The sequence below is a fragment of the Girardinichthys multiradiatus genome, chromosome 17 (genome assembly GCF_021462225.1).
Source record: "Girardinichthys multiradiatus isolate DD_20200921_A chromosome 17, DD_fGirMul_XY1, whole genome shotgun sequence".
Taxonomy (NCBI): domain Eukaryota; kingdom Metazoa; phylum Chordata; class Actinopteri; order Cyprinodontiformes; family Goodeidae; genus Girardinichthys; species Girardinichthys multiradiatus.
The window spans coordinates 14,567,475-14,580,620 of NC_061809.1; the positions used below are offsets into that span (position 1 = coordinate 14,567,475).

The 13,146-nt window shown below is 36.6% G+C and overlaps 2 protein-coding genes across 4 annotated transcripts in view; one reads left to right on the forward strand and one right to left on the reverse strand.

Moving 5' to 3' along the window:
* Positions 1-1,733: 1,733 nt before the first annotated feature.
* Positions 1,734-13,146, reverse strand: part of LOC124882763 (gamma-secretase activating protein) — a 56,095-nt gene continuing 44,682 nt past the window's right edge. For all 3 annotated transcript variants that reach the window (XM_047389298.1, XM_047389299.1, XM_047389297.1), the window contains 4 exons: positions 4,618-4,679; positions 2,348-2,452; positions 1,994-2,090; positions 1,734-1,879 (listed from right to left, as the gene is read on the reverse strand). In XM_047389298.1, the coding sequence (XP_047245254.1) occupies positions 1,779-1,879; positions 1,994-2,090; positions 2,348-2,452; positions 4,618-4,679 (365 nt within the window). In that variant the 3' untranslated portion in view covers positions 1,734-1,778. The remainder of the gene's footprint in view (positions 1,880-1,993; positions 2,091-2,347; positions 2,453-4,617; positions 4,680-13,146) is intronic.
* Positions 8,936-11,401, forward strand: LOC124882765 (C-X-C chemokine receptor type 5-like). Its single transcript, XM_047389301.1, has 2 exons — positions 8,936-10,039; positions 10,823-11,401. The coding sequence occupies exons 1-2, from the start codon at positions 9,638-9,640 to the stop codon at positions 11,381-11,383; spliced, it is 963 nt and encodes a 320-aa protein (XP_047245257.1). The 5' UTR covers positions 8,936-9,637; the 3' UTR covers positions 11,384-11,401.

A 13,146-nucleotide genomic window follows, 5' to 3' on the forward strand; every position in this document is an offset into this window, starting at 1 on the left:
GCTAAAAAGCGTGTTTGATTTATAAATATTGTTAACAGTATTTATTGTTCATGAGTAATTGGACAGAAAGAAGTTGGGAGAATGTAGCAGCTAGAAGAACTTTCTTGTATAAATAGCTGCCTAAAGGTTTTGGCTTTAAAGATAAATTTCCCTTCATTTGAAGTTTTATCATTCTGACTGTTACAGGTGCCTCTCAATAAATGATAATACCATTCTAATTAGAGAATTATATTTGATTTAATTTTAATTGATTTGATTTGAATATTGTTGATTTGAACTAAATTGGTTGAATATTAAATTGGATAATCTTTTTTTTTTTTTTATAATCAAAATTGGATTATCATTCTGGGCTGCACAGTGGCGCAGTTGGTAGCACCTTGCAGCAAGAAGGCCCTGGGTTTGACTCCCGGCCGGGGCTCTTTCTGCATGGAGTTTGCATGTTCTCCCCGTGCATGCACGGCTTCCTCCCACAGTCCAAAAACATGACTATTAGGTAAATTGGTCTCTAAATTGCCCTGAGTGTGTGCATAGTTGTTTGTCCTGTATGTCTCTGTGTTCCCCTGCGATGGATTGGCGACCTGTCCAGGTGTAACCTCCTACTCGCCCATAGACTGCTGGAGATACGCAGCAGCTCCCCCGTGACCCACTATGGCATAAGCGGTAAAGAAGATGAATGAATTAATGATTCGAATTTATTCAGTGAATCAGTTCAAAATATAAAACTCACATGTTGCATAGATTTGTTGCACATGTAGCAGTCAAGTTCAAGTGTTTATTTCTTTTAATTTTGATGATGTCAGCAGTTAGAGCATTGTGTGCTCTAAAGTATAGAAGGCAATGCAGACTCTGGACTTGAGAAAACACTGTAGACCAGCGCTAACTGATGACATGACTGCATTTGCTTCAAAATGCCAACAAGAAAGCAGCTGTTCTTGTCATTTATGTTTTTTTTTCTCCTATACTTTTTCCTTCCACTTAACTTTCCATGAATATGCTTGGATGCAACCAGCTTCTTGATTGACAACAATGGTATTTGTTATATTACCTGCCTTATGGAGGATGCACTTTATGCAAACATGCATAAAGTGTTTTTTCTGTGTTTGAATCCAAAGAACAGATTTTATTTTCTAGATTAATGTTTTTTCCTTGTTGTTGTATCTTAGATAATTGCCATGTACAGTTCTCCAGCAGTGCACAATTAAAAGGCCACTTTGCACCAATAAATGGAGAGAGAGATGAGCTTTACTCGAAAACATTTCAGTTGATGCTGAAAAAGTGTTTTTTTAAGACAGTTTTTTAATACGATTTGGACCTAAGTTTATTTGCACAAGGTAAAGTGATGTGCTCAGTTTGTTAAAAACAGCAACATTCTTAGAAATTACAAAATTTTGGGATTTCACTACCTGTAAGCCATAATCATCAAAATTAGTAGAAATAAATGCTTGAAACATGTCAGTGTGTAGGTGTAATCAATCTATAGGAGATTCACTTTTTAAATGGAATTAGTGAAATAAATTAACTTTGCAATGACATTCTAAATTATTGAGATGCACCTGCATGTTGTAGTTTTTGATCATTAAAATCCCACAATAATTTTTCATCAAACCATGTGAGCCTGTTTATAACCTCCCCACTCAACTCTCATTTTCCAGCATCAATCCATGTCATGCCCTCAAGGCCTGGTTAAGAAATGTACTCTTCCTCAAACTGATTTTCCTCTTCATCTATTTTTCTTTCTCTCCATCCACCTCTCGTCTATTATCACCCTTACACCCGCTTCATTTTTCCTCAAAGCCCAGCTGGATCAGCGTCTGCATCAGAGCCGACTCCTCCACAAACCTGGCGTCCACATTTTCCCTGTCCTCGAAAGGGTTCAGAGCTGTTCAGGAGTTAAGACATTTAAAAAAATATATTCACTTCATGCTCCTCGGTTTAACAAAATACAAAAATTCCTTTAAAGGCATTTCCTGCAGCATATACAGGCATACTCTACCTTGTGACTCAATATCAGAGAGCATTTTTGCCAGATAGGTAAGGGGCAGAAACTCAGGTCTGAAGTCAGGTTTGTCTCTCACAGTGAATCCAAATCCCTGAGGAGAAAAAAGATTTCAAAGAAAAAAAAAAAAAAAAGCACAACAGCAGTTTTTTTTTTTTTTTGTTCTTCCCAGATGCACATTCAGACATCTGCAGCAAAACCTGAGGGAAGTCAACTCATCTTAAAGATAAAGCTGGCTGAAGGTTCAGTCATTACGCAGCTGTAGCTCCTGATATGTCAGTAGCATATATTTTTTATGTAGGATATTTAGCAAGAAATGCATGCAGTATCTGTCTCCCACTCTTCTGTTACCTTATTCTTGGTATGTTTCTCCAGCAGCGTCTTGACATAATCTCTGGAGATTGAGGCTGAGCTGACGGGATGATCCCACATATGGTAGATCCTCTGCTCCATAGGCTACAAATACAAAAAATACTTAACATTTTAGGCATGTAGCTCATGCTTTCCCCAGCAAGTGGGGAGAAAAAAAGATTCCCCCAAGGCTGTGCACAGCTGTGCCTTTTGTATTTCAGCAAATGGAAACCAACACTGTTATTGGAGGGTAGACTGCTAATGAGAGGTCCTGGGGAAATTGTACCATTTTTGTTCCAGAAAAGCACAACAGTCATACATCACACACAAAAAAGGGGGAACAAGTGTAGGATAAAATGTCATTTTTTCTTAAATATGCTGGAAAAACAAGTTTCATAAAAAGCTACTCAATGACATCAAATACACAGTTAGTACACAGCATAACAAATATAACCACAGAATTGTGTTTTCCCTGTAACTCAGAATTTTAAAGCACCTTTTCTCTTGTATTTATTTAGTTAAAAATGTATTTTTCACAATACAACTAAGTCCAGCATATGTTTTTGACTGATTAGTATGCAACATCACAAAACAATGTACAAAACAATTTTATTTTCGTGTAATTTAGCTTTCACTCATATTTTTAAGTTAAAATATGTCAGTTTCTACATTGTTTTGTCACCTTTGGTTTTGTACTTTGAATAGTTATGGTCTATATTCTAGTTTTCTCATTTTGTACTTGTTTTCCCCCCATTCCCATCAGTCAATAGGTGCACCTGCTACCGATTCACTAATAACACCCTACAGGTATACTGCTTTTGGAGACTTGAAGTAATTTGGCATCAGTTTGGTTAACCTTAACCTACAATTGGCTCCATGTCACCACCAGTATACCATATTGATATTGAGCTGAAACCCAAATATCCAAATGGTGTTTCAAAACAAATTGGACCATCATCAAAAGTTACAAGGTTCTTGCTTTCCAATGACTTCATATATTAATGTTTTGTCAGTTTTCTCTTTTGAGAATTTTCAGAATAATCTGTCAGTCAAACATCACCAACTGAACACTAGGAATCAATTAACACAGTCCTTCCCTTGTGCTTTAAAAGTTCTTCCATTATGCCCATCCATCAAGTTATGATAGAACGTAGCTTTACATATGCTATAGTTTTTTGTTTTTTTTTGTTACCAGTCCTCTTTGTTATATACTGGTTTGAGGTAGATTAGACTGCCATCCAGCCATTCTGCACCCCACCAGATTTATTTCAAAATGTGAAAACCAGTTAGCTGTGCTTACTCCCCACAATAACTGCAGTACTTAACACTACCGAAAACTAAAACGGCACCAATCAGGCCTTCAAACCTAGAAACTTTACCCCTTATTACTTTAAAATGTGAGAAATAAATATTAGCATAGATGCTCTTTTTTTACTTTTTGAAATATTGTGTAGCTTCTTTAATGTAAAATTTAGCCACAGCTTTAGCCAAGGTTTTGCTTAAGAAATGCAAATAAGTATTACAAAACTTGTTGTCAGTGTAGCTAAAAAATTTTTTCACTAGTACTCATAATGCCCCTGATTTGATGCCACCCTGGGCAATGATCCATTACTATTTCTGTTAAAGCAATTCTAAAGACACATTAGCCTAAAGGTTTAACTGTGGTTAAACACATTTATATTGACTATTTTAAGAGCTGGATGGGTTAGCTGAGGTGCAAATCCTCTAAAGTGAAGAAAGATCCCCTATTCTCTCTTGAGTGAGTGTGTGTGTGTGTGTGTGTGTGTGTGTGTGTGTGTGTGTTGAACCCACTATATTTCTCCTGCCTACCCTACTCAGCTGAGGTCTGACAGACAGAAAATGGACCAGCGACCCAAACACTCCACATTCCTCTGATAAAGTTGTAGATGAAACAAACACACTGGAACACACGGAAGTTACACAAGAGCCTGAACACGCAGCTCCACCTCTATCTCCAAAAGCCTTCCTCAGTCTTCACACCAGGTGGTTACATAAGTATTTTGTGATTTGCTTAAGGGACATGAGATCTAAAATAATACCAGACTCTTCGTTAACTGGAGCATAGTTAGTTTGGGGAAAGAAGATAATTTGACTGCATGCTAAACTATCACCTTATAGAGCCCTGTACACTGTTTAGAAGATGAAGTCATTCCAGACAAAAATGAGAAGAGAACCGATTAATTCTCACAAACAGTTGCTTTCTGAACTAATCAAAAATCTTAATTTTTAATTTGTCCCCATAGCAATACCTCAGAGAGTTTCTTAAGTATGCTGAACTTCAGTCGCTCATTGGTTTCACTGTTGTCCAAATCTAAAAAAAAAAGAGGAAAAATAATAATTAATAATTAATTTATATAAAATGGAAAGTCCCATTAAGACGCATAATCAGAGACTGAAAGTAGAAAAGGAAAAAAAATATTAAATTAGGCAGATATTAAATACTTAAAATCACACCAACTTTAATTCAACACAATTCACTACCAGTACAAAGTTACATAAAACCATTACAAGTTTGTTTTGGAGCTGTTTTAATAAGATCCCTGATAATTCAGCTGAAGTATTTGCAAGCTTCCGAACATCAGACACATCCCTCCCAAAAAAGCAAACCAGCAAAAGCATGAAAGTAAAAGACAGTTTCAAGTGCAATGGCGAGTCAGAGAGCCAGTATTCATTACAAAATGTAATTCCTCTTGCTATGCTGTGGTCAGTCTTTTTAATAGTGGAAAAATCATGCTTAAAAATAATACCTCATACTCTTAACACAAACTAAACCTAAATCAGCATAAAGCTGAGACAGAAAACATGTCCAGGAATCTCACTGGAGACCAAACTTGGGATTATCTACCTTTCTAAGCAACCATGAGCCAAAACAGGCCAAGGTGTGTCAAAACTATATTAAATTTACACCCCTGGTTACATAAGTTGTCAAGTTAGAGATTTACTTTTCAGCTGCACACACACATCAAATAAATTATAAGCTGCGGGTTCGAAGATGTATATTTTCTCCCAATGTGGTCCCCCAGTTAATAACATAAGGCGCCCGTGTTTATATGATCTATTATGTCAAAAGATGGATTACCTGTCTTAACAACAGAAAGTATTAAATATAATCTTTGAATTGAAAACCAATTTTTGTTTTAACAGACTAAAAGCTCCACAGCTTAAATTTGCAAGAACTGCTGCGTAAAACGTGTCGTCATCATGTACATATATTTTTTATGACTGTTCTCTGCTGTCTAAATGTTTTATAAAAAGACAATAAAATATATCCTTGAGAAACACCTGTGGATAATGTAGGTGGTGCTGATGTATTACGTTCTACAGAAACTATGTACTCAGATAAATGTCTAAAGCTGTAAACGGTGATTTTATTAAGTGTTATGAAATTAAGTCATTTCACCTTTTGAGCTAAATGAAGAAAGATGCACAGTGCTGTTTATTGTCAACATCATCTGATATCAGTTGATATCATTTGTAACCTGAATTGCTGCTGTAAATTTAGTAAGTATATTATATAAGGGAAACTGTTTCAGTTTGTTATTGATAAAAGTGTTCAATACTTCAGCCAGCACTGCCTGTCTGGAAATTGGGCTGTAACTATTTTCATCTTTTAGAAACAGCAGTAACATGTCATCCGAAGACGACCCTAACATGAGGGCACTAATAATGGCAACTTCCAACATTTTATCTCCTCTATCATTACATTACATAATTCCTCAAAACACTTGCATCACCACATTACCTGCTTACCTTCAGCTTTTAGGCAACCAGATTTTTTTATTTCATCTTGGTAATTATTGTAAGTAGGTTAAAAAAAAGTCAAATTAGTCCGAGGTCAGCACCCAGCCTAAAGGATGACCCGTCCACTGGGGAGGGGATTCGGTGAGTTTGTTCTTAGTTGTAATTAGAAATAGAAAGTTCACACCTGAGCAGCCAGTTACCATAAATAAAGTAAATAGTTTGTTGAATAGATACGTGGATATCTGATTAATCTCAGACAAGGGGTAAAGCACAGACCCCCATGACTTATCAATTTCTATCATTATGAAGTTTTAAACCATTCAAATTGAATGTGTTACAGTCTCTTCATCACTGTTTTTATTCTGTTTGGGACAAAAGAAACATGTAGACTGTTTAATATAGTGATGTGAAAAAAATATTTGAGAAGAATTATGTATTATCAGACAAATATAACCTGACTAGATACAAAAAAGCTGTTTTCAGATTATTTCATTTTAAAATTTCTTATCTTGCAACATGAAGTAGGCAAGTAAACACAAGACAGAGATCTAGCAAGAAGATGTCCTGAGTCTTAACTAAGGAAAAATAAATGACAATCTTGTTTTTGTTTGCAACATTTAACTGACAGCAACACTTGCCAGATTGTAGTGAAAGTTCAATGGAAAATGTACAGCTTTTGGTAAAGTCTGCTTTTCATGTTAATCTGACAGAAAATAGTGTGTGCTGTTAAAGTTTTATGTGGTGTGGTTAGGGACGAAAGCTACAAAGATGCTGTACATTGTGTTTTGTCAGCCGATTTTGTTTGGCGAAAAATGGAGGACCAACACTAAAGTGCTGACAAATACAATTTAAGTCCTAAATTAAAGCTTCGTGTAACTTGGAGGTTAGAGAATGATACACTAAACATGGGTACACACTCAGTAGGGGTTTAATTTAAAAGTTGGTCTCTACTGCTTTTCCTTTTGTATTTTAAAGGTGCTTTATTTTGCACTGTGCACAGTTTCACTTTCAACAAGACCTGTTTTTGTAATCATCTGCTTAGTTGGGTTTACTGGTTTTCAGGGGAAATTCAGAAAGTGGTTTAAGCCAGGTGTGACACAAGCTAGCCCTAACCCAGATGGTGGTGGTTGATGAAAACATGCTGACAGATGTTTAGCTTGTCAACTAGAAAAAAACTGCTCAACAGAAATGTCAAACTTAACATGTGAAACAGGCTGATATTTAAAAAGGCACATTACACTCCCCTTTGGAACATTGCCAAAATTAGAAATATCCTATCAGGGAGTGATGCTGAAAAACTAATCCATGCATTTGTTACTTCAAGGCTGGAGTATTGTAATTCTTTACTATCAGGATGTCCACAAAATGCAGTTAAAAGCCTTCAGCTGATTCAAAATGCTGCAGCAAGAGTTCTGATGAAAATTAAAAAGATCATATTTGTCCTATTTTAGCTTCCCTTCATTGGCTCCCTGTTAAATCCAGAATAGAATTTAAAATTATCCTCCTCACATTTAAGGCCCTTAATGATCTAGCTCCATCATACATCAGAGATCTGATTGTTCCATATGTTCCTAACAGAGCACTTCGTTCTCAGACTGCAGGTTCACTGGTGGTTCCTAGAGTTTCTAGAAGTAGAATGGGAGGCAGATCCTTTAGTTATCAGGCTCCTCTCTTGTGGAACCAGCTCCCAGTTTTAGTCTGTGAGGCAGACACCCTGTCTACTTTTAATGCTAGGCTTAAAACTTTCCTTTTTGATAAAGCTTATACTTAGAGTGGCTTAGGTTATCTAGAGCTATCTCTGTAGTTACGCTGCTATAGGCTTAGGCTGCTGGAGGACATAATTTTCACCCTCTTCGCTACATTCTCACACTACTCTCCAATTTTGCATTATTTGTTGTTATTTCAGCTTCTAACTTTATGTTCTCTCTTTTTTCTCTTCCTAGAAGCTACACCTGGCCTGACTCTGTATCTACCTGTGACACCTTTCTGGAGGGGGGCATCGTCCAAGCTTCTGCTGGCAACAACTTAATGCTCACCCTCTACTGATTATCCACTTGGCCCTGTCTTTCAGTGTTTAACCCTTTCTCTCTCCTAGACATAGCTACTGACTGAGCTTTTCCTCTAACCAATTATATGTCCTCTCTTTCAGACTCTAACCTTGAAAACTGGCTCAGAGTTTATCTGTTCTTTCTTTCTAGATGAAACGACTAAAGGAGCTACATCCATTAACATTTACTTTTCCTTGCCATAGAAAGTACTCCTGGATCAATGGTTCTGTGTTCTTTTTGTGTCTCTGCTCTGTTCTCTCAAACCCCCAGTCGTTCGTGACAGATGGCCGCTCACACTGAGCCTGGTTCTGCTGGAGGTTTCTTCCTGTTAAAAGGGAGTTTTTCCTCTCCACTGTTGCTACATGCATGCTCAGTATGAGGGATTGCTGCAAAGTCAACGCCAGTGACTGTCCACTGTCTCTACATGTTCATCCGGGAGGAGGGTATGCTACTAATCTCTGACTCGATGCAATCTGCTGGGTTTCCTTATATGGATTAGGATTAATTGAAATGTATGTACCTGACTTTGTGAAGTGCGTGAATTGGCGCTATATAAATAAACTGAATTGAATTGAAGTACATCTGCTAGATATTAATTCGGACTGCATTTTGCTAATTAGCTTATTTTAAATCTTAATAAATAACTACTTATGTTTTTTTTTATGTTTTCTTATATTTGAACAACTAAACATGTGATCTTGATTCTTATAAAGACTGTAAACTCGAACATTTTAGTATAGGTTTTATTATACATTCAGGTCTATGAAATCAGCATTAGATGACACAATTTAGAGACAACCTCTTTAGACCAGCAGCTCTTTCTGGTAATGAAGTGTCATCATATTAGGACACTTATTACAGCTTTCTTTCAACAATGGGTTTCTTCTTGCTACTCTTCCAAAAAGGCCAGATTCATTAAGTGTGAAACTAATGGTTGTCATCTTGAGTGATCCTCCCACCAAAGCCATAGATGGCAGAATTGCCATGGGTCTCCAACAATTAATCTTGTGATTGTGCAATAGCCTTTCTGAACAGAACTTTCAAAACAATCAAAGTTTGGTATATTATTTTATAACCTAACCCTGCTATAAATCTCTGCGAATACATTTTACCCCTTACCTGTCTGCTATTTTCCTTGGTCTTCATGTTTATTGACATTATTGTTACTGCTCAAATTACGATATCATCACCTGATGCTACATCTAGTTGTCCTTTGAACCCTGATTGGAAGAAAACCTTTGTTTTGATGCTGCCTCTTGCAGTAACTGGAGTTGCTAATTAGTCTTTGAGAAAACAGAGGCCAAGCCCCTGCCATCAATAAATGCTGCCCAGAACTACATACAAAGACCACAAACCACTAATGTGTGACACCTCCTGCATAATAAGTCAATGCCCTCTACAAATAGATCAAGCATTTACTCAACCATAGCCTGACAACAGGAACAACTCCAGATCTTCATCTTTGTTTCTCTATTCCACTATGGCCCCTGTCCATGGTAGCAACACCTCTCTTGTATTTTACTTTTCAAACACCAACTGCTCCTCCTCTGGAACGTCTGTGTTGTCCTGCATCCATCCATCGTACATCGCTGCAGGTGTGATTACTGTAGTCAGTTGTCTTTTGGGTATCCCAACTAACATCCTCATGATTGTGAAACTCAGCAGTCATCTACGAGGCTCCTCCATGTCAAAGCGACTTTTCTTCAACTTGGCTCTGTCGGACCTCCTCTCCTTGTTCTGTTTGCTGGCTGCTGGAGTTATTTTTGCCACAAGACCCCGTTTGACACATGAATTGTGTCAACTTTTGTTTTACATCTTCTTTTTTTGCATAACCTCCAGTTCAAACATCCTGATGCTGATAAGCATTCAACGATACTACCAGGTATGTAACCTGGAACTTTACCATTGTAGGAATACAAAAACATAAGTTGAACATATTTAGCAATACTAATGTACTGTTATTGCATATCTGCAAGAAACCTGAGTATTTACAGTCTTTGGTTCTTGAAAAATATTATTGACCATACAGCTTGTACCTTCACTTCTGAAAACCTTTAAGAAACATTCTTTGTTTATGGCAAAATTTGGCTTTTTCTTAGATCTTGATAAAATCTTTTGACATACTTGAGTTATGATAGAGCAGAACTCCAGTACCACATTTCAATTCTGGTCCTGTGGTTAGAGCTCTTATCATTGTCACTTTTACACAAGGGCACGGTAGAATTTTTTTAGTATTTTCCTTTCTTTGTAGATAATGGCATTTTAAGAGAGTCAACCCCTTAGCTCAAGGTTACACAATAGCAAGCACGGCAACTCGAATTCAAGAATTGCTCAACAAACTTTTTTTTCAGCAATAACTTTCTTTAAACCCATGAACAGATGGTACTGATCCATGTTTTAGGCACTTTACTTTTAATTATATTTTAATAATTGTAGGACTAGTCATTAGCAAAACTATGTAAAGTGGCTGCAGTTAAGTAATTATTTACAGGAATAAGTAGCCTTTAGTAATTAAGGAATAACTAGGTAGTAAGGAATAAGTGAGCAACAAGTAATAAGGGAGGAATTACGGAATAAGTTGGGAATATGTAAAATAAATGCACGTCATGATTATTTAAGTGTGTTTTAAGCAGATATCTAAAAATCTTAATTTTTCATTTTCCAGATTCTTCATCATACTAAGTGGGACAAAGTGACCCGAACATGGCAGAGGGTTTTACTGTTCACTGTGTGGATGCTTGGGGGCCTGCTGCCTCTTCCACTTGTGCTTTCTCTAACAGATGGGAAAAAGGGAGATGAGCCATCCAACAGGCTTTCCTGTAGGAATAAACTGATTACACCACAAGCAGAGGTGGTCTACATGGTTATAATAATCTCTTGTCAACTTGTGGTGTTATTTTTTTATGTACAGCTTGTCAGAGGTGTCAAGAAAGTTCAAAAGTCTAACAAGCAAAAGCAAAAGATCAATAAACTCTTCAGTCGGATCCTTGCTGTCTCTCTAATTGACTTTTTACCTCTGCTTGCTCGCATTGTTGCTATTGCTGCCCATTCTACAAGTTCAAAAATGTTGTCTGATGTTAGCAAGAATCTGACGTTTATTGAATGCTTTTACTTTTTAAATCACTGCCTGAATCCACTGCTGTATTTCTTTGCCTCTCGGCATCAACTAAGAGACAGAGGGAAAAAGAGAAAGATCTTCCTCATGGCTCTTAATGAAAATTCTTAACAATGTCCTTGCACATCTTTGGTATTTCATCTTTTTTACACATTTAAATTTAAGATTTGGCATACTAATAACCATTGATCAATTTTATGTGGTTTTTATTTGCCATTTCTCTCACTTTAAAGGTATATGTGGCTATTAAAATATCTAAAGACTGGATGTGTGTTCTGTAGTTTCTTTAACATTTCCATAAATTTCCCAAAATGTCAAATCCCAAAAATACTTGAATTTTTACTTACATTTTTGTTAATTTTCTACATGCCATTTTTTTTATTTATACACCGAATAATCAATTGAAAAATCTGTGTCAACATTAGAAAAATCAAACAGTTGTTAAAATTCCTGCACAACTTTCTGCATGTTACTGCTGGTATTAGACAGTTTATCTTTGATCCAAGTCTTTGAGGTTGGAAGGCCTTCTTGTCATAACCCTAATCTTTAGCTAGCTCCACATATTCTGTCAGATTCAAGTCGGGACTCTGGCTGGGCCACTCCAAAACATTAATATTACTTCCAGTAAACAGAAACCTGTTGGTACAATTAAAATCATGCTAATTTTCTCATAAAACCTAAAACAACTAACAAAACCGGTAGTGTGGTTCAAAAGGAGTCATCGATTGGTTTTATGAAGTTTTGGTTTCTAAATTAGTAATATTTTCTGCTATACTGTTCAAAGTCCTTCTAATGGGAATGCCAGAGAAAATCTGGTTTGGACCAGAGTTCTCCCAGGTTGTGTGGAGCACAGACTAAAGTGGCTTTTAATCACATGCTACTGTGCACTGCCAGTCAGCAGGTTACTACACTTTTCCTTCACTTACAAGAAAGAAAAAAGTCGCTGTTTGGAAATATTTCTCTTCTCACAAAACAAGGAAAGTCAGGTTGTGGAAACTAAAGAAAAGCCACCCTTCGCTCATGTTTATTAAATGCTATTTTATAACTAAAGATTTAGTAGCAAATATCAGCAAGTTGAACTTGTTACTTAATAAAGACCTTGGCTCGCATTCACAAAGATTCTTAGTCCTCTCAGAGAGCTTCTATCTTTGCCTAAAAATTCTTGGTGAAGAGTCCTAGCTTAAGAGTGATTCTGTTTGCTGCTGAGAGCGACTCTGAGCGAGGACACGACAGAAACTCCTATCTTAGTGAGGAGGTGTGGTTGACCCTGTGGCTAGGTGTGACGTTGTCTTCTAAGGGCTGTGATTGGTTGTTAAAAGAAAAAGGAAAGCAATGTGCTCCTGGTAATCAATGGAGAGAAATTAACCAATGATGTAATTTAGACTGGATTCTGAAATGTGTAAATCATGATGATAAAACTTAGCAAGATAAAATTAATTGTCACACAGCATCAAAATGTTTGAACGTAGCTGTGTTTACATGCTCATCATTATTTTGATTTGCTTATAATGTTTACTCTTTATGCTGGTCGTTTTCATACTGCATCTATTTCATATTAACCAGAATGGAATGTGAGCAGCATTGGTATCTTCTGCATTCAGAGGCTACAGAAGAGATAGCTTCACACCAGAGAACTTCTCCACAGACGGGGAGCATTGTAGATGACCTTTTAGGCTTAGGCTACTGACATCATGTACTGTATAATACAGAAAATACTTATTTGTCTCACAACTTCCTTCTATATACATATATAGTGTTTAAATCATTGCATTGTACCTTGTCTAGAATTTGTATATATTTTTTCGAGTTTTACCAATTTTTTTCAAATTTGTTTTTGAAAGCATTTTACAGTCTGTAAATATTTAAATAATTCT

Coding starts and splice junctions, on each gene's coding strand:
- LOC124882765 (XM_047389301.1), top strand. CDS start 9,638: ATGGCCCCTGTCCATGGTAGCAACACCTCTCTTGTATTTTACTTTTCA. Junction 10,040..10,822: donor GCATTCAACGATACTACCAG/GTATGTAACCTG, acceptor TTCATTTTCCAG/ATTCTTCATCATACTAAGTG.